The sequence below is a fragment of the Rana temporaria genome, chromosome 5, assembly GCF_905171775.1.
Source record: "Rana temporaria chromosome 5, aRanTem1.1, whole genome shotgun sequence".
NCBI classification, from domain to species: domain Eukaryota; kingdom Metazoa; phylum Chordata; class Amphibia; order Anura; family Ranidae; genus Rana; species Rana temporaria.
Genome location: NC_053493.1, coordinates 428,954,466 through 428,977,435, shown reverse-complemented (window position 1 = coordinate 428,977,435; position 22,970 = coordinate 428,954,466). Strand labels below are relative to the sequence as shown.

The following is a 22,970-nucleotide window of genomic DNA, read 5'->3' as shown; positions in this document are numbered from 1 at the left end:
ATCACCCAACACGTCATCCATCATCACCGATCCTCATCACCCAACACGTCATCCATCATCGCCGATCCTCGTCATCCATCATCGCCGATCCTCATCACCCAACACGTCATCCATCATCACCGATCCTCATCACCCAACACGTCATCCATCATCACCGATCCTCATCACCCAACACGTCATCCATCATCACCGATCCTCGTCACCCAATACATCATCACCGATCCTCATCACCCAACACGTCATCCATCATCACCGATCCTCATCACCCAACACGTCATCCATCATCACCGATCCTCATCACCCAACACATCATCCATCATCACCGATCCTCATCACCCAACACGTCATCCATCATCACCGATCCTCATCACCCAACACATCATCCATCATCACCGATCCTCATCACCCAACACGTCATCCATCATCACCGATCCTCATCACCCAACACGTCATCCATCATCACCGATCCTCATCACCCAACACATCATCCATCATCACCGATCCTCATCACCCAATACATCATCACCGATCCTCATCACCCAACACGTCATCCATCATCACCGATCCTCATCACCCAACACGTCATCCATCATCACCGATCCTCATCACCCAATACATCATCACCGATCCTCATCACCCAACACGTCATCCATCATCACCGATCCTCATCACCCAACACGTCATCGCCGATCCTCATCACCCAACACGTCATCACCGATCCTCATCACCCAACACGTCATCCATCATCACCGATCCTCATCACCCAACACATCATCACCGATCCTCATCACCCAACACGTCATCCATCATCACCGATCCTCATCACCCAACACGTCATCCATCATCACCGATCCTCATCACCCAACACGTCATCCATCATCACCGATCCTCATCACCCAACACGTCATCCATCATCACCGATCCTCATCACCCAACACGTCATCCATCATCACCGATCCTCATCACCCAACACGTCATCCATCATCACCGATCCTCATCACCCAACACATCATCCATCATCACCGATCCTCATCACCCAACACGTCATCCATCATCACCGATCCTCATCACCCAACACGTCATCCATCATCACCGATCCTCATCACCCAACACGTCATCCATCATCACCGATCATCATCACCCAACACGTCATCCATCATCACCGATCCTCATCACCCAACACGTCATCCATCATCGCCGATCCTCGTCATCCATCATCACCGATTCTCATCACCCAACACGTCATCCATCATCACTGATCCTCATCACCCAACACGTCATCCATCATCACCGATCCTCATCACCCAACACGTCATCCATCATCACCGATCCTCATTACCGATCATCATCACCGATCCTCATCACCCAACACGTCATCCATCATCACCGATCCTCATCACCCAACACGTCATCCATCATCACCGATCCTCATCACCCAACACGTCATCCATCATCACCGATCCTCATCACCCAACACGTCATCCATCATCACCGATTCTCATCACCCAACACGTCATCCATCATCACTGATCCTCATCACCCAACACGTCATCCATCATCACCGATCCTCATCACCCAACACGTCATCGCCGATCCTCATCACCCAACATGTCATCCATCATCACCGATTCTCATCACCCAACACGTCATCCATCATCACCGATCCTCATCACCCAACACGTCATCCATCATCACCGATCCTCATCACCCAACACGTCATCGCCGATCCTCATCACCCAACATGTCATCGCCAATCCTCATCACCCAACACGTCATCCATCATCACCGATTCTCATCACCCAACACGTCATCCATCATCACCGATCCTCATCACCCAACACGTCATCCATCATCACTGATCCTCATCACCCAACACGTCATCCATCATCACCGATCCTCATCACCCAACACATCATCCATCATCACCGATCCTCATCACCCAACACATCATCACCGATCCTCATCACCCAACACATCATCCATCATCACCGATCCTCATCACCCAACACGTCATCCATCATCACCGATCCTCATCACCCAACACGTCATCCATCATCACCGATTCTCATCACCCAACACGTCATCCATCATCACTGATCCTCATCACCCAACACATCATCCCTCATCACCGATCCTCATCACCCAACACGTCATCCATCATCACCGATCCTCGTCACCCAATACATCATCACCGATCCTCATCACCCAACACGTCATCCATCATCACCGATCCTCATCACCCAACACGTCATCCATCATCGCCGATCCTCGTCATCCATCATCGCCGATCCTCATCACCCAACACGTCATCCATCATCACCGATCCTCATCACCCAACACGTCATCCATCATCACCGATCCTCATCACCCAACACGTCATCCATCATCACCGATCCTCGTCACCCAATCCATCATCACCGATCCTCATCACCCAACACGTCATCCATCATCACCGATCCTCATCACCCAACACGTCATCCATCATCGCCGATCCTCGTCATCCATCATCGCCGATCCTCATCACCCAACACGTCATCCATCATCACCGATCCTCATCACCCAACACGTCATCCATCATCACCGATCCTCGTCATCCATCATCGCCGATCCTCGTCATCCATCATCGCCGATCCTCATCACCCAACACGTCATCCATCATCACCGATCCTCATCACCCAACACATCATCCATCATCACCGATCCTCATCACCCAACACGTCATCCATCATCACCGATCCTCATCACCCAACACGTCATCCATCATCACCGATCCTCATCACCAAACACGTCATCCATCATCACCGATCCTCATCACCCAACACGTCATCCATCATCACCGATCCTCATCACCCAACACGTCATCCATCATCACCGATCCTCATCACCCAACACGTCATCCATCATCACCGATCCTCATCACCCAACACATCATCCATCATCACCGATCCTCATCACCCAACACGTCATCCATCATCACCGATCCTCATCACCCAACACATCATCCATCATCACCGATCCTCATCACCCAACACATCATCCATCATCACCGATCCTCATTACCCAACACATCATCCATCATCACCGATCCTCATCACCCAACACATCATCCATCATCACCGATCCTCATCACCCAACACGTCATCCATCATCACCGATCCTCATCACCCAACACATCATCCATCATCACCGATCCTCATCACCCAACACGTCATCCATCATCACCGATCCTCATCACCCAACACGTCATCCATCATCACCGATCCTCATCACCCAACACGTCATCCATCATCACCGATCCTCATCACCCAACACATCATCCATCATCACCGATCCTCATCACCCAACACGTCATCCATCATCACCGATCCTCATCACCCAACACGTCATCCATCATCACCGATCCTCATCACCCAACACGTCATCCATCATCACCGATCCTCATCACCCAACACGTCATCACCAAACACGTCATACATCATCACCGATCCTCATCACCCAACACATCATCACCGATCCTCATCACCCAACACATCATCACCGATCCTCATCACCCAACACATCATCACCGATCCTCATCACCCAACATGTCATCCATCATCACCGATCCTCATCACCCAACACATCATCCATCATCACCGATCCTCATCACCCCACACTTCATCCATCATCACCGATCCTCATCACCGATCCTCATCACCCAACACATCATCCATCATCACCGATCCTCATCACCGATCCTCATCACCCAACACATCATCCATCATCACCGATCCTCATCACCCAACACGTCATCCATCATCACCGATCCTCATCACCCAACACGTCATCCATCATCACCGATCCTCATCACCCAACACGTCATCCATCATCACCGATCCTCATCACCCAACACGTCATCCATCATCACCGATCCTCATCACCCAACACATCATCCATCATCACCGATCCTCATCACCCAACACGTCATCCATCATCACCGATCCTCATCACCCAACACGTCATCCATCATCACCGATCATCATCACCCAACACGTCATCCATCATCACCGATCCTCATCACCCAACACGTCATCCATCATCACCGATCCTCATCACCCAACACGTCATCCATCATCACCGATCCTCATCACCCAACACGTCATCCATCATCACCGATCATCATCACCCAACACGTCATCCATCATCACCGATCCTCATCACCCAACACGTCATCCATCATCACCGATCCTCATCACCCAATACCTCATCACCGATCCTCATCACCGATCCTCATCACCCAACACGTCATCACCGATCCTCATCACCCAACACGTCATCACCGATCCTCATGACTCAACACGTCATCACCGATCCTCATCACCCAACACGTCATCACCGATCCTCATTACCGATCCTCATCACCCAACACGTCATCACCGATCCTCATCACCCAACACGTCATCACCGATCCTCATGACTCAACACGTCATCACCGATCCTCATCACCCAACACGTCATCACCGATCCTCATTACCGATCCTCATCACCCAACACGTCATCCATCATCACCGATCCTCATCACCCAACACGTCATCCATCATCACCGATCCTCATCACCGATCCTCATCACCCAACACCTCATCACCGATCCTCATCACCCAATACATCATCACCGATCCTCATTACCGATCATCATCACCCAACACGTCATCACCGATCCTCATCACCCAACACGTCATCCATCATCACCGATCCTCATCACCCAACACGTCATCCATCATCACCGATCCTCATCACCCAACACGTCATCCATCATCACCGATCCTCATCACCCAACACGTCATCCATCATCACCGATCCTCATCACCCAACACGTCATTCGCCGATCCTCATCACCCAACACGTCATCCATCATCACCGATCCTCATCACCCAACATGTCATCCATCATCACCGATCCTCATCACCCAACACGTCATCCATCATCACCGATCCTCATCACCCAACACGTCATCCATCATCACCGATCATCATCACCCAACACGTCATCCATCATCACCGATCCTCATCACCCAACACGTCATCGCCGATCCTCATCACCCAACGCGTCATCCATCATCACCGATCCTCATCACCAAACACGTCATCGCCGATCCTCATCACCGATCCTCATCACCCAACACGTCATCACCGATCCTCATTACCGATCCTCATCACCGATCCTCATCACCCAACACATCATCCATCATCACCGATCCTCATCACCCAACACATCATCCATCATCACCGATCCTCATCACCCAACACATCATCCATCATCACCGATCCTCATCACCCAACATGTCACCCATCATCACCGATCCTCATCACCCAACACGTCATCCATCATCACCGATCCTCATCACCCAACACATCATCCATCATCACCCAACACGTCATCACCCAACACGTCATCCATCATCACCGATCCTCATCACCCAACACATCATCACCGATCCTCATCACCCAACACGTCATCCATCATCACCGATCCTCATCACCCAACATGTCATCACCGATCCTCATCACCCAACATGTCATCCATCATCACCGATCCTCATCACCCAACACATCATCCATCATCACCGATCCTCATCACCCAACACATCATCCATCATCACCGATCCTCATCACCGATCCTCATCACCCAACACATCATCCATCATCACCGATCCTCATCACCCAACACATCATCCATCATCACCGATCCTCATCACCCAACACGTCATCCATCATCACCGATCCTCATCACCCAACACGTCATCCATCATCACCGATCCTCATCACCCAACACGTCATCCATCATCACCGATCCTCATCACCCAACACGTCATCCATCATCACCGATCCTCATCACCCAACACATCATCCATCATCACCGATCCTCATCACCCAACACGTCATCCATCATCACCGATCCTCATCACCCAACACATCATCCATCATCACCGATCCTCATCACCCAATACCTCATCACCGATCCTCATCACCGATCCTCATCACCCAACACGTCATCACCGATCCTCATCACCCAACACGTCATCACCGATCCTCATGACTCAACACGTCATCACCGATCCTCATCACCCAACACGTCATCACCGATCCTCATCACCCAACACGTCATCACCGATCCTCATTACCGATCCTCATCACCCAACATATCATCCATCATCACCGATCCTCATCACCGATCCTCATCACCCAACACCTCATCACCGATCCTCATCACCCAATACATCATCACCGATCCTCATTACCGATCATCATCACCCAACACGTCATCACCGATCCTCATCACCCAACACGTCATCCATCATCACCGATCCTCATCACCCAACACGTCATCCATCATCACCGATCCTCATCACCCAACACGTCATCCATCATCACCGATCCTCATCACCCAACACGTCATCCATCATCACCGATCCTCATCACCCAACACGTCATCCATCATCACCGATCCTCATCACCCAACACGTCATCCATCATCACCGATCCTCATCACCCAACACGTCATCACCGATCCTCATCACCCAACACGTCATCCATCATCACCGATCCTCATCACCCAACACGTCATCACCGATCCTCATCACCCAACACGTCATCCATCATCACCGATCCTCATCACCCAACATGTCATCCATCATCACCGATCCTCATCACCCAACACGTCATCCATCATCACCGATCCTCATCACCCAACACGTCATCCATCATCACCGATCATCATCACCCAACACGTCATCCATCATCACCGATCCTCATCACCCAACACGTCATCGCCGATCCTCATCACCCAACGCGTCATCCATCATCACCGATCCTCATCACCAAACACGTCATCGCCGATCCTCATCACCGATCCTCATCACCCAACACGTCATCACCGATCCTCATTACCGATCCTCATCACCGATCCTCATCACCAAACACGTCATCGCCGATCCTCATCACCGATTCTCATCACCCAACACGTCATCACCGATCCTCATTACCGATCCTCATCACCGATCCTCATCACCCAACACGTCATCCATCATCACCGATCCTCATCACCCAACACATCATCCATCATCACCGATCCTCATCACCCAATACATCATCCATCATCACCGATCCTCATCACCCAACACATCATCCATCATCACCGATCCTCATCACCCAACATGTCACCCATCATCACCGATCCTCATCACCCAACACGTCATCCATCATCACCGATCCTCATCACCGATCCTCATCACCCAACACCTCATCACCGATCCTCATCACCCAATACATCATTACCGATCCTCATTACCGATCATCATCACCCAACACGTCATCACCGATCCTCATCACCCAACACGTCATCCATCATCACCGATCCTCATCACCCAACACGTCATCCATCATCACCGATCCTCATCACCCAACACGTCATCCATCATCACCGATCCTCATCACCCAACACGTCATCCATCATCACCGATCCTCATCACCAAACACGTCATCCATCATCAATGATCCTCATCACCCAACACGTCATCCATCATCACCGATCCTCATCACCCAACACGTCATCCATCATCACCGATCATCATCACCCAACACGTCATCCATCATCACCGATCCTCATCACCCAACACGTCATCCATCATCACCGATCCTCATCACCAAACACGTCATCGCCGATCCTCATCACCGATCCTCATCACCCAACACGTCATCACCGATCCTCATTACCGATCCTCATCACCGATCCTCATCACCAAACACGTCATCGCCGATCCTCATCACCGATTCTCATCACCCAACACGTCATCACCGATCCTCATTACCGATCCTCATCACCGATCCTCATCACCCAACACGTCATCCATCATCACCGATCCTCATCACCCAACACATCATCCATCATCACCGATCCTCATCACCCAATACATCATCCATCATCACCGATCCTCATCACCAAACACGTCATCCATCATCACCGATCCTCATCACCCAACACATCATCCATCATCACCGATCCTCATCACCAAACACGTCATCCATCATCACCGATCCTCATCACCCAACATGTCACCCATCATCACCGATCCTCATCACCCAACACGTCATCCATCATCACCGATCCTCATCACCGATCCTCATCACCCAACACCTCATCACCGATCCTCATCACCCAACACGTCATCACCGATCCTCATCACCCAACACGTCATCCATCATCACCGATCCTCATCACCCAACACGTCATCCATCATCACCGATCCTCATCACCCAACACGTCATCCATCATCACCGATCCTCATCACCCAACACGTCATCCATCATCACCGATCCTCATCACCCAACACGTCACCCATCATCACCGATCATCATCACCCAACACGTCATCCATCATCACCGATCCTCATCACCCAACACGTCATCCATCATCACCGATTCTCATCACCCAACACGTCATCACCGATCCTCATTACCGATCCTCATCACCGATCCTCATCACCCAACACGTCATCCATCATCACCGATCCTCATCACCCAACACATCATCCATCATCACCGATCCTCATCACCCAACACATCATCCATCATCACCGATCCTCATCACCAAACACGTCATCCATCATCACCGATCCTCATCACCCAACACATCATCCATCATCACCGATCCTCATCACCAAACACGTCATCCATCATCACCGATCCTCATCACCCAACACGTCATCCATCATCACCGATCCTCATCACCCAACACATCATCCATCATCACCGATCCTCATCACCAAACACGTCATCCATCATCACCGATCCTCATCACCCAACACGTCATCCATCATCACCGATCCTCATCACCCAACACGTCATCCATCATCACCGATTCTCATCACCCAACACGTCATCACCGATCCTCATTACCGATCCTCATCACCGATCCTCATCACCCAACACGTCATCCATCATCACCGATCCTCATCACCCAACACATCATCCATCATCACCGATCCTCATCACCCAACACGTCATCCATCATCACCGATCCTCATCACCGATCCTCATCACCAAACACGTCATCCCTCATCACCGATCCTCATCACCCAACACATCATCCATCATCACCGATCCTCATCACCCAACACGTCATCCATCATCACCGATCCTCATCACCGATCCTCATCACCGATCCTCATCACCAAACACGTCATCCCTCATCACCGATCCTCATCACCCAACACATCATCCATCATCACCGATCCTCATCACCAAACACGTCATCCATCATCACCGATCCTCATCACCCAACACGTCATCCATCATCACCGATCCTCATCACCCAACACATCATCCATCATCACCGATCCTCATCACCCAACACGTCATCCATCATCACCGATCCTCATCACCGATCCTCATCACCCAACACGTCATCCATCATCACCGATCCTCATCACCCAACACATCATCCATCATCACCCAACACGTCATCACCCAACACGTCATCCATCATCACCGATCCTCATCACCCAACACGTCATCCATCATCACCGATCCTCATCACCCAACACATCATCCATCATCACCGATCCTCATCACCAAACACGTCATCCATCATCACCGATCCTCATCACCCAACACGTCATCCATCATCACCGATCCTCATCACCCAACACGTCATCCATCATCACCGATCCTCATCACCCAACACGTCATCGCCGATCCTCATCACCCAACGCGTCATCGCCGATCCTCATCACCCAACACGTCATCCATCATCACCGATCCTCATCACCCAACACGTCATCCATCATCACCGATCCTCATCACCCAACACGTCATCCCTCATCGCCGATCCTCATCACCAAACACATCATCCATCATCACCGATCCTCATCACCCAACACGTCATCCATCATCACCGATCCTCATCACCCAACACGTCATCCATCATCACCGTCCTCATCACCCAACACATCATCCATCATCACCGATCCTCATCACCCAACACATCATCCATCATCACCGATCCTCATCACCAAACACGTCATCCATCATCAATGATCCTCATCACCCAACACGTCATCCATCATCACCGATCCTCATCACCGATCCTCATCACCAAACACGTCATCCATCATCACCGATCCTCATCACCCAATACATCATCACCGATCCTCATCACCCAACACGTCATCCATCATCACTGATCCTCATCACCCAACACGTCATCCATCATCACCGATCCTCATCACCCAACACGTCATCCATCATCACCGATCCTCATCACCCAACACGTCATCCATCATCACCGATCCTCATCACCCAACACGTCATCGCCGATCCTCATCACCCAACATGTCATCGCCAATCCTCATCACCCAACACGTCATCCATCATCACCCAACACGTCATCCATCATCACCGATTCTCATCACCCAACACGTCATCCATCATCACCGATCCTCATCACCCAATACATCATCACCGATCCTCATCACCCAACACGTCATCCATCATCACCGATCCTCATCACCCAACACGTCATCCATCATCACCGATCCTCATCACCCAACACGTCATCCATCATCACCGATCCTCATCACCCAACACATCATCACCGATCCTCATCACCCAACACGTCATCCATCATCACCGATCCTCATCACCCCACACTTCATCCATCATCACCGATCCTCATCACCCAACACGTCATCCATCATCACCGATCCTCATCACCCAAAACGTCATCCATCATCACCGATCCTCATCACCCAACACGTCATCCATCATCACCGATCCTCATCACCCAACACATCATCCATCATCACCGATCCTCATCACCAAACACGTCATCCATCATCACCGATCCTCATCACCCAACACTTCATCCATCATCACCGATCCTCATCACCGATCCTCATCACCAAACACGTCATCACCGATCCTCATCACCCAACACGTCATCCCTCATCACCGATCCTCATCACCCAACACATCATCCATCATCACCGATCCTCATCACCCAACACGTCATCCATCATCACCGATCCTCATTACCCAACACATCATCCATCATCACCGATCCTCATCACCCAACACGTCATTCGCCGATCCTCATCACCCAACACATCATCCATCATCACCGATCCTCATCACCCAACACGTCATCCATCATCACCGATCCTCATCACCCAACACATCATCCATCATCACCGATCCTCATCACCCAACACATCATCCATCATCACCGATCCTCATCACCCAACACATCATCCATCATCACCGATCCTCATCACCCAACACGTCATCCATCATCACCGATCCTCATCACCCAACACTTCATCCATCATCACCGTCCTCATCACCCAACACGTCATCCATCATCACCGTCCTCATCACCCAACACGTCATCCATCATCACCGTCCTCATCACCCAACACATCATCCATCATCACCGATCCTCATCACCCAACACATCATCCATCATCACCGATCCTCATCACCGATCCTCATCACCCAACACATCATCCATCATCACCGATCCTCATCACCAAACACGTCATCCATCATCAATGATCCTCATCACCCAACACGTCATCCATCATCACCGTCCTCATCACCCAACACGTCATCCATCATCACCGATCCTCATCACCCAACACATCATCCATCATCACCGATCCTCATCACCGATCCTCATCACCAAACACGTCATCCATCATCAATGATCCTCATCACCCAACACGTCATCCATCATCACCGATCCTCATCACCCAACACGTCATCCATCATCACCGTCCTCATCACCCAACACGTCATCCATCATCACCGATCCTCATCACCCAACACTTCATCCATCATCACCGATCCTCATCACCGATCCTCATCACCAAACACGTCATCCATCATCAATGATCCTCATCACCCAACACGTCATCCATCATCACCGTCCTCATCACCCAACGGAAAGATAGAAAACAGGTTCTCTATCTAAGGTCCGTCTGTCTTCTGCCAAAAAAATTCAGATGAAGGCTGCACACGGACGGACTTTTTTTCTCGGAAAGTCCGTCTCCGTGTGCGCGGCATCACAAGCCTTTTTGTAATTGAAAAGTCCCACTAAAGTGAATGGAGCCTAAGGCCTAGATTCACGTACGGCCGCTCTATGTTGCGCGGGCGTAGCGTATCGTATTTACGCTACGCCGCCGCCGCAACTTAGAGAGGCAAGTGCTGTATTCACAAAGCACTTGCGTCCTAAGTTACGGCGGCGTAGCGTAAATGGGCCGGGGGAAGCGCGCGTAATTCAAAGTAGGCTGGTAGGGGGCGTGTTGTATTTAAATGAGACTTGACCCCATGTAGATGCACGGCCGAATGAACGGCGCATGCGCGCGCATGCTCAGTATCGCGTCATATTTACGCCCCAAGATACGTCGGCTCAATGCCTGTGACGTGAACGTAACTTATGCACAGCCCTATTCGCGTACGACTTACGCAAACGACGTAAAAAGATACGCTTGTTCCGACGTCCATACCTTGCATGGGCTGCGCCACCTGGAGACATGATTTATCTTTACACTGGCGTATGTCTTACGTAAACGGCGTAACTAATTGCGTACGTTCGTGAATCGGCGTATCTTGCTCATTTAAATATTCGACGCGGAAATCAAGGAAGCGCCACCTAGCGGCCAGCGTAAATATTGCACCCCAAGATACGACGTCGTAGGAGACTTACGCCGCTTGTATCTTGGCCAAATCTATGCGTAACTGATTCTATGAATCGGGCGCATAGATTCGACGGCGGCCATTCGGACATACGACGGCTTATCTGGAGATACGCCGTCGTAAGTCTTTGTGAATCTGGGCCTAAAAGTCCCTCAAAGCGTATCTGTGTCCGATGATGTGCGTCTGTGGAGTGATTTGTGGTGACCGGACCTTGGACCTCATCCAGGTCTATACACTCCATAGCGACACCGCCCATTTCCGTCCCGCCAGGAGAAGGTCCTGTGCTCCTCTGAACCCGCCCCCAATCTCATTGTCACGCCCTGAAATGAAAGTCATGACCTTTTCTCTCCCTCAGCTGAAGTATCTGCCTCCTCCATGGGGGGATTGTAAGGACACCCCGTTTAAGTCGCCCTACTTCCCCAACTATAGTATAACGGCCTGCCGCATCGACTGCGAGACCCGCTACATCCTGGACAAGTGCAAATGCCGCATGGTCCACATGCCGGGTGAGAGGCCTCTTCTGGGGCGTATCGGGGGGGACAAGGGAAGCTTCTCCTTCTGATTCCTCCAATCTTTTCTTCTCTGCAGGAGACGAGACGGTCTGCGACCCCGAGCAGTACGTGTTTTGTGCCGACGATTATCTGAAGAAAATAGGTGGGTGCCACCATCGCCCCCGAGGAAGAAGGCCGTGGGCTGGATTCAGATACATTGGAGTATCTTTCGGCGCGGCGTAACGTATCTCAGATACGTTACGCCGCCGTAAATTAGGGAGCAAGTTCCGTATTCAGAAAGAACTTGTGCCCTTAGTTACGGCGGCGTAACGCGTGGGCGTGTTTTATTTTGATTCACTGTAACCCCACGCATTTGACGTATTTTACGAACGGCGCATGCGTCGTTCGTGAAAAAATCCCAGTGCGCATGCTCGAAATTACGCCACGCAAATCGTCATTGCTTTAGACGTGAACGTAACTTACGTATAGCCCATATTCGCGAACGACTTACGCAAACGATGTAAAATTTTCAAAATTTGACGTGGGAACGACGTCCATACTTAACATTGGCTACGCCTCATATAGCAGGGGTAACTTTACGCCGGAAAAAGCCTAACGTAAACGACGTAAAAAAAAAATGCGCCGGGCGGACGTACGTTTCTGAATCGGCGTAAATACCTAATTTGCATATTACTCGCGGAACTATACGGAAGCGCCACCTAGCGGCCAGCGGAAATATGCAGCCTAAGATACGACGCGTAAGAGACTTAGGCCGGTCGGATCTTAGGGAAATTCTGGCGTATCTTGCTTTCTGAATTCAGAAAGAAGATACGCCGGCGCTTCGTAGCACTTACGCGGCGATACGCCGGCGTAAAGGCTATCTGAATCCGGGCCCGTATGTCTAATGTCCTGGGAATGGAGGAAGATCATTATCTCCCCAATTGTTCTTCTGGGGGGGGGGGTGCTGACCGGGCTCGTATCCTCACATTGGGGGAGGGGTTTGTGTCGATGGGCGGGATTTAGTAGTTAGATACATTTTAATAGTTTAAACCATTTTTGGACTGTTTTTGGTAGATGAACCAGTTATAATAGAAGGAGGGGTTTTGGTGGGTTTTTATTGGTGGACAGATTTTGGAGGAAGGAGGAGTAAAGCTGGATACACATTATACAGATTTTGTTGTTCGATTTCCTTTATGCCGCGTACACACGGTCAGAATTTCCGACACGAAAAGTCCAATGTGAGCTTTCGGTCGGAATTTCCACCAACAAAAATTTGAGAGCCGGTTCTCAATTTTTCCGACAAGAAACGTTCTTGTTCGCATGCTTGGAATCAAGTCGACGCATGCTCAAAATCATTGAATTTAATTTTTCTCAGGCTCGTCGTAGTGTTGTAAGTCACCGCGTTCCTGGCGGTCGGAATTTTGTGTGAGCGTGTGTATGGAACACAAGTTTGAGCCAAGATTCCATCGGGAAAAAAATACACCGTTTTCTTAACGGATTTTCCCATCGTGTGTACGCGGCATTAGATTTACCTTCAACTATGTAGTAAAGGGCCGGCCTGATTTCATAAAAATTTAAAGGGCTAGATTCACAAAGACTTACGACGGGCGTATCAGTAGATACGCCATCGTAAGTCCGAACCCGCGCCGTCGTATCTTTAAGCATATGCTCAAATTGAGATACACTTAAATGTTGCTAAGATACGACCGGCGTAAGTCTCCTACGCCGTCGTATCTTAGGGTGCATATTTACGCTGGCCACTAGGTGGCGCTTCCGTTGATTTCCGCGTAGAACATGCAAATGAGCTAGATGCGCCGATTCAGAAACGTACGTGCGCCCGGCGGAGTTTTTTACGTCGTTTACGTTTGGCTTTTTCCAGCATAAAGTTACCCCTGCTATATGAGGCGTAGCCAATGTTAAGTATGGACGTCGGGACAGCGTCGAATTTTCCGTTGTTTACGTAATAGGGCTTTGCGTAATTTACGTTCACGTCGAAAGCATTGACTATTTGTGGCGTAATTAGGAGCATGCGCACTGGGATACGGCGTGCTTACGCTGGCACATTTACGTTACGCCGCCATAACTTCGGGCGCAAATTCTTTCAGAATACGGGACTCGCCTCTCAAAGTTACGGCGGCGTAGCGTATATGAGATGCGCTACGCCCGCCTAAAGATAGGCGATTCTTACTGAATCTAGCCCAAAGTGTTTAGGGGCCCCTTTCACACTTCTATGACCTGTCCCACAATTTGTGATGGCAAAGTCGCATGACAAGTCGTTTTTCATGATTTCCAATGACAACCATTCATATTAGTACGACTTCAAGTCGTTCCGACCTCAAAGCAGTCCCTGCAGTACTTTTTTATAGACATGTGCGTTCCCGTTCGTAACGAATGGATTGTCGTCCGAATTTGTTAGTATTTGTACATTCGGATCAATTCGAACATCCGAAAAGCTGAAAGACCCAAAATACGAAAATTATGGAATTACGAATAAGCAAAATAACGAACAAGCGAAAATACGAACGTACGATTGGACAATCTTACTAAAATACGAAACACCAAAGAAGCAAAAGAAGGAAAATGACATCTATAACCAGCGATTTGCATTCCGTATTGTAAATCCTTTGTCTGTTCGTATTTTCATTTGTGTGTTTTGTAAATCCGTTTCTTTGTCTGTTGGTAAATTTGTGTACTTGTATCGTTCTTTCCAATGGGCACTGGGCAGTGTAGTTAGTGAGTGATTACTTAATATCTTAGCCAATCAGCTTCTCTCTTTTGTGCTGAGTCACATTGGACAGTGTAAAGCCTCGTACACACCATCCGACTTCAAACAAACTTTTCCGTGGATTTTTGTCTGAAGGGAGTTGGCCGGACTTTTGTTGCCGAAAAAGTTTGTCTGATGGAGCGTACACACGGTCGGATTATCTGACACAACACGTCCGTCAGACAATTATGGTCATAAAGTTGGATCGATTTTTTCCTTGCATGCAAATCTCATGTGGAAAGTGAAGAGGTTTCTCACCGTCCAAAAATTCTCCTACCACAGAATTCACAAGTGACTCGATGTGTTGACTCGTTTTCTACGTATTCTTTGGTTTCTGAGCCTGCGCAGTCTCGCTCTTACCATTTTTTTCGTACGTAAACCGTACTGATTGAATAAAAATTGGTCACTGAGTTCACATACAACAAACATTTTATAGTCTGCGCATCCGGCTTTTGTCTGACGAAAAAGTGATCGGCTGTCGAAAACACCGTACTAACGATCCGAAAATCGGCAGATCCTTCGTCTGAGAAAATGTTACTTTCCGATATTCGGATCGTGGTTACGGGACTTTGCTGATTTTGGCAGATGGACTGACGTTGGTAGTTGGATGATTTTGATGGATGGATAGGTGTTGGTAGTCAGATAGGTATTGGTAGATGGGGTAGGGTTTGGTAGAGAGACTGATTTTTGGTGGTCAGGTGGGTTTTGGTAGATGGACTCATATTTGTAGATAGACAGGTATTGGTAGATGGATGGATGTTGGTTGTCAGATGGTTTTGGTAGATGGTTGAATCTTTGTAAATTGACTCATGTTGGTAGATGGAATGATTTTGGAAGACTAACAGATTTTGGTAGTGTGACGAACCCTCGTCCTCAACAGGACTATGTCCGCCATCAATGCTTCCTTTGTCCAGAACCGGCACCGTCCAAGCCTCTTTAGCCACCCCCCCCCCCAGTTACCAGACGTACTTCAGTGTTGGGTAAAAAAAACTCCAAGACACTCCCCCCACCCTTGGCTTCAGGGCGGGTTAAACTGTCCAATCACAATGGACACACAGGTCAGGTGGGTTCAAACTTCTCATCAGTAAACAGTCTTATCGGCAGGGGGCTTCTGGAGGAATCCCCCCTCCCTCTTTCCTCACAGCAAACACTCTTACACATCCCATAATATTTGAGGCAGACACCACAATAGACAATAGAATACAGTCACACCCCAAACCATCCCAGCAAAGAGTCCACAACAGCCAACACACAATATATACAACATTGAGTGTGACTAGCACAGATCATAGTGGGGTCCTCAGTCCCTCTGGACCCCCATTAGAGACACAGGGGGATCTACACATAAGAGGGTCGGGGAAGCTGGACAAGGAGCCTCCAGAGCTCTCCAGGGCAAGCTGAGCCGCACCAACCCCCCACCCAAAGTGACCCCCGTCACAGCCCCCCACCCAAAGTGACTCCTGTCACAGCCCCCCACCCAAAGTGACTCCTGTCACAGCCCCCCACTCAAAGTGACCCCCGTCACAGCCCCCCACCCAAAGTGACCCCGTCACAGCTAGATACACTGATTTTGTTTTTCTTTAGTATGTGGGTGGGGTTTATTTATTGGATGGGTTTTAGTATGTGGGTGGGGATTTAGTATGTGGGTGGGGTTTATTTATTGGATGGGATTTAGTATGTGGGTGGGGTTTATTTATTGGATGGGATTTAGTATGTGGGTGGGGTTTATTTATTGGATGTGTTTTAGTATGTGGGTGGTGTTTTAGTATGTGGGTGGGGTTTATTTATTGGATGGGATTTAGTATGTGGGTGGGGTTTATTTATTGGATGGGATTTAGTATTTGGGTGGGGTTTATTTATTGGATGGGATTTAGTATGTGGGTGGGGTTTATTTATTGGATGTGTTTTAGTATGTGGGTGGGGTTTATGTATTGGATGGGTTTTAGTATGTGGGTGGGGTTTATTTATTGGATGGGTTTTAGTATGTGGGTGGGGTTTATTTATTGGATGGGATTTAGTATGTGGGTGGGGTTTATTTATTGGATGGGATTTAGTATGTGGGTGGGGTTTATTTATTGGATGGGTTTTAGTATGTGGGTGGGGTTTATTTATTGGATGGGATTTAGTATGTGGGTGGGGTTTATTTATTGAATGGGTTTTAGTATGTGGGTGGGGTTTATTTATTGGATGGGATTTAGTATGTGGGTGGGGTTTATTTATTGGATGGGATTTAGTATGTGGGTGGGGTTTATTTATTGGATGGGATTTAGTATGTGGGTGGGGTTTATTTATTGGATGGGTTTTAGTATGTGGGTGGGGTTTATTTATTGGATGGGTTTTAGTATGTGGGTGGGGTTTATTTATTGGATGGGATTTAGTATGTGGGTGGGGTTTATTTATTGGATGGGTTTTAGTATGTGGGTGGGGTTTATTTATTGGATGGATTTTAGTATGTGGGTGGGGTTTATTTATTGGATGGGATTTAGTATGTGGGTGGGGTTTATTTATTGGATGGGTTTTAGTATGTGGGTGGGGTTTATTTATTGGATGGGTTTTAGTATGTGGGTGGGGTTTATTTATTGGATGGGATTTAGTATGTGGGTGGGGTTTATTTATTGGATGGGTTTTAGTATGTGGGTGGGGTTTATTTATTGGATGGGTTTTAGTATGTGGGTGGGGTTTATTTATTGGATGGGTTTTAGTATGTGGGTGGGGTTTATTTATTGGATGGGATTTAGTATGTGGGTGGGGTTTATTTATTGGATGGGTTTTAGTATGTGGGTGGGGTTTATTTATTGGATGGATTTTAGTATGTGGGTGGGGTTTATTTATTGGATGGGATTTAGTATGTGGGTGGGGTTTATTTATTGGATGGGATTTAGTATGTGGGTGGGGTTTATTTATTGGATGGGATTTAGTATGTGGGTGGGGTTTATTTATTGGATGGGTTTTAGTATGTGGGTGGGGATTTAGTATGTGGGTGGGGTTTATTTATTGGATGGGATTTAGTATGTGGGTGGGGTTTATTTATTGGATGGGATTTAGTATGTGGGTGGGGTTTATTTATTGGATGTGTTTTAGTATGTGGGTGGTGTTTTAGTATGTGGGTGGGGTTTATTTATTGGATGGGATTTAGTATGTGGGTGGGGTTTATTTATTGGATGGGATTTAGTATTTGGGTGGGGTTTATTTATTGGATGGGATTTAGTATGTGGGTGGGGTTTATTTATTGGATGTGTTTTAGTATGTGGGTGGGGTTTATGTATTGGATGGGTTTTAGTATGTGGGTGGGGTTTATTTATTGGATGGGTTTTAGTATGTGGGTGGGGTTTATTTATTGGATGGGATTTAGTATGTGGGTGGGGTTTATTTATTGGATGGGATTTAGTATGTGGGTGGGGTTTATTTATTGGATGGGATTTAGTATGTGGGTGGGGTTTATTTATTGGATGGGTTTTAGTATGTGGGTGGGGTTTATTTATTGGATGGATTTTAGTATGTGGGTGGGGTTTATTTATTGGATGGGATTTAGTATGTGGGTGGGGTTTATTTATTGGATGGGTTTTAGTATGTGGGTGGGGTTTATTTATTGGATGGGTTTTAGTATGTGGGTGGGGTTTATTTATTGGATGGGATTTAGTATGTGGGTGGGGTTTATTTATTGGATGGGTTTTAGTATGTGGGTGGGGTTTATTTATTGGATGGGTTTTAGTATGTGGGTGGGGTTTATTTATTGGATGGGTTTTAGTATGTGGGTGGGGTTTATTTATTGGATGGGATTTAGTATGTGGGTGGGGTTTATTTATTGGATGGGTTTTAGTATGTGGGTGGGGTTTATTTATTGGATGGATTTTAGTATGTGGGTGGGGTTTATTTATTGGATGGGATTTAGTATGTGGGTGGGGTTTATTTATTGGATGGGTTTTAGTATGTGGGTGGGGTTTATTTATTGGATGGGTTTTAGTATGTGGGTGGGGTTTATTTATTGGATGGATTTTAGTATGTGGGTGGGGTTTATTTATTGGATGGGATTTAGTATGTGGGTGGGGTTTATTTATTGGATGGGTTTTAGTATGTGGGTGGGGTTTATTTATTGGATGGGATTTAGTATGTGGGTGGGGTTTATTTATTGGATGGGTTGTAGTATGTGGGTGGGGTTTTATTCATTGGATGGGATTTAGTATGTGGGTGGGGTTTATTTATTGGATGGGTTTTAGTATGTGGGTGGGTTTTATTCATTGGATGGGTTTTAGTATGTGGGTGGGGTTTATTTATTGGATGGGTTTTAGTATGTGGGTGGGGTTTTATTCATTGGATGGGTTTTAGTATGTGGGTGGGGTTTATTTATTGGATGGGTTTTAGTATGTGGGTGGGGTTTTAGTAAGTGGGTGGGGTTTTAGTATGTGGGTGGGGTTTATTTATTGGATGGGTTTTAGTATGTGGGTGGGGTTTTATTTATTTGATGGGTTTTAGTATGTGGGTGGGGTTTATTTATTGGATGGGATTTAGTATGTGGGTGGGGTTTATTTATTGGATGGGTTTTAGTATGTGGGTGGGGTTTTAGTATGTGGGAGGCGTTTTAGTAAGTGGGTGGGGTTTTAGTAAGTGGGTGGGGTTTTAGTATGTGGGTGGGGTTTATTTATTGGATGGGATTTAGTATGTGGGTGGGGTTTTATTCATTGGATGGGATTTAGTAAGTGGGTGGGGTTTATTTATTGGATGGGTTTTAGTAAGTGGGTGGGGTTTTAGTAAGTGGGTGGGGTTTTAGTATGTGGGTGGGGTTTATTTTTTCGATGGGTTTTAGTATGTGGGTGGGGTTTTAGTATGTGGGTGGGGTTTTAGTATGTGGGTGGAGTTTTAGTATGTGGGTGGGGTTTCTTGATTGCTGATCAGTTATATCTCCTTCTCCCTTCAGACCAGGCTGGGGAAAATGGCGCGTCTGTGTGCGCCTGTGAGACGCCGTGTAAGATGGTCCGCTTTGGGAAGGAGCTGTCCATGGTGAAGATTCCCAGTAAAGCCTCCTCCGTATATCTGGCAAGAAAATACAACAAGACTGAACAGTACATTGCGTGAGTTTCCACTTCATTCAGACTAGGCCCGGGTCAGACGGATCCTTAACCACTTCAGCCCCCGGAGGATTTGGCTGCCCAAAGACCAGAGCACTTTTTGCGATTCGGCGCTGCGTCGCTTTAACTGACAATTGCGCGGTTGTGCGACGTGGCTCCCAATCAAAACTGACGTCCTTTTTCCCCACAAATAGAGCTTTCTTTTGGTGGTATTGACCGCTGATCACACAGGGTATTGACCGCTGGGCACACAGGGTATTGACCGCTGGGCACACAGGGTATTGACCGCTGGGCACACAGGGTATTGACCGCTGGGCACACAGGGTATTGACCGCTGGGCACACAGGGCACTGACCGCTGAGCACACGGGACACTGACCGCTGAGCACACGGGACACTGAACGCTGAGCACACGGGACACTGAACGCTGAGCACACGGGACACTGAACGCTGAGCACACGGGGCGCTGACCGCTGGGCACACGGGGTATTGACCGCTGGGCACACAGGGCACTGACCGCTGGGCACACAGGGCACTGACCGCTGAGCACACGGGACACTGAACGCTGAGCACACGGGACACTGAACGCTGAGCACACGGGACACTGAACGCTGAGCACACGGGGCGCTGACCGCTGGGCACACGGGGTATTGACCGCTGGGCACACAGGGTATTGACCGCTGAGCACACGGGACACTGAACGCTGAGCACACGGGACACTGAACGCTGAGCACACGGGACACTGAACGCTGAGCACACGGGACACTGAACGCTGAGCACACGGGGCGCTGACCGCTGGGCACACGGGGTATTGATCGCTGGTCACACGGGACGCTGACCGCTGAGCACACGGGGCGCTGACCGCTGGGCACACGGGACGCTGACCGCTGAGCACACGGGGCGCTGACCGCTGGGCACACGGGGCACTGACCGCTGGGCACACGGGGTATTGATCGCTGGTCACACGGGACGCTGACCGCTGAGCACACGGGGCGCTGACCGCTGGGCACACGGGACGCTGACCGCTGAGCACACGGGGCGCTGACCGCTGGGCACACGGGGCGCTGACCGCTGGGCACACGGGGCACTGACCGCTGGGCACACGGGGCACTGGACGCTGTTTGTAGGTTCAGCAGATTGTCTTTCTTGTCCTCAGGGAGAACGTTCTCGTTCTCGATATTTTCTTTGAAGCTCTGAACTTCGAGACGATTGAACAGAAGAGGGCGTATGAGGTGGCCGGACTGCTGGGTAAGAGTTCTCCTCTTGTATGACTGCTTTATCCGTCATGTGTGTGGGGGGTAATCTCCCCGGTACATCGATAGATGTCACCTCTGTCCTATATACCAGGGGTCTCCAAACTGTGGCCCCCGGGGACCAGGATGTGACCCTTTGCTTGATTTTATTCAGCCTTTGGGACAATATTTCATTCCTGCCAGTGACCCCAAACTTTGGGGCATAGTTCCTGTCACTGACAACGATAATGGGGGGGGGCATTGTTTCCTTCCACTGATGCTGAGACATTCTTTACCCCCCCCCCTTAAAGTCTGAGGGACAGTAAACTGGACCTTTGTTTAGAAAGTTTGGAGACCTCGGCAGTATAGAAAGTGAGCGATCAACTTGTATCGGGAAATGGGACAGATAGTAGAGATTGTACCTCTGCCGGGTTAGCCCCCCCCCCCCCCCCCATATAAAAAAAATTTACTTTTTTTTATGCAGTTTGTTAGATCAGGTTAGATCAATCATTGTTTGCGTTAGATCTCACACAGAAGAAGCAATATTAACAGTTATTTGCTGGGGGGGCTAACCCGTCACCAGCCCCCCCTTATCAAATTTTCTGGCCAAAAATCATTCCGGCTAATAGATATTCGTTAGATCCGGTAAGATCAAGTGGTTTTAACGTTTAATATTCCACATAGAAA

The 22,970-nt window shown here is 48.8% G+C and overlaps 1 protein-coding gene across 1 annotated transcript in view; it reads left to right on the top strand.

Moving 5' to 3' along the window:
* The window catches only part of LOC120941399 (acid-sensing ion channel 1C-like), a 57,825-nt gene that overhangs the window by 30,758 nt on the left and 4,097 nt on the right, over nucleotides 1-22,970 (top strand). Inside the window, exons 4-7 of the mRNA XM_040354740.1 lie at nucleotides 13,087-13,237; nucleotides 13,320-13,385; nucleotides 20,902-21,055; nucleotides 22,208-22,299. Coding sequence (XP_040210674.1) covers nucleotides 13,087-13,237; nucleotides 13,320-13,385; nucleotides 20,902-21,055; nucleotides 22,208-22,299 — 463 coding nt within the window. The remainder of the gene's footprint in view (nucleotides 1-13,086; nucleotides 13,238-13,319; nucleotides 13,386-20,901; nucleotides 21,056-22,207; nucleotides 22,300-22,970) is intronic.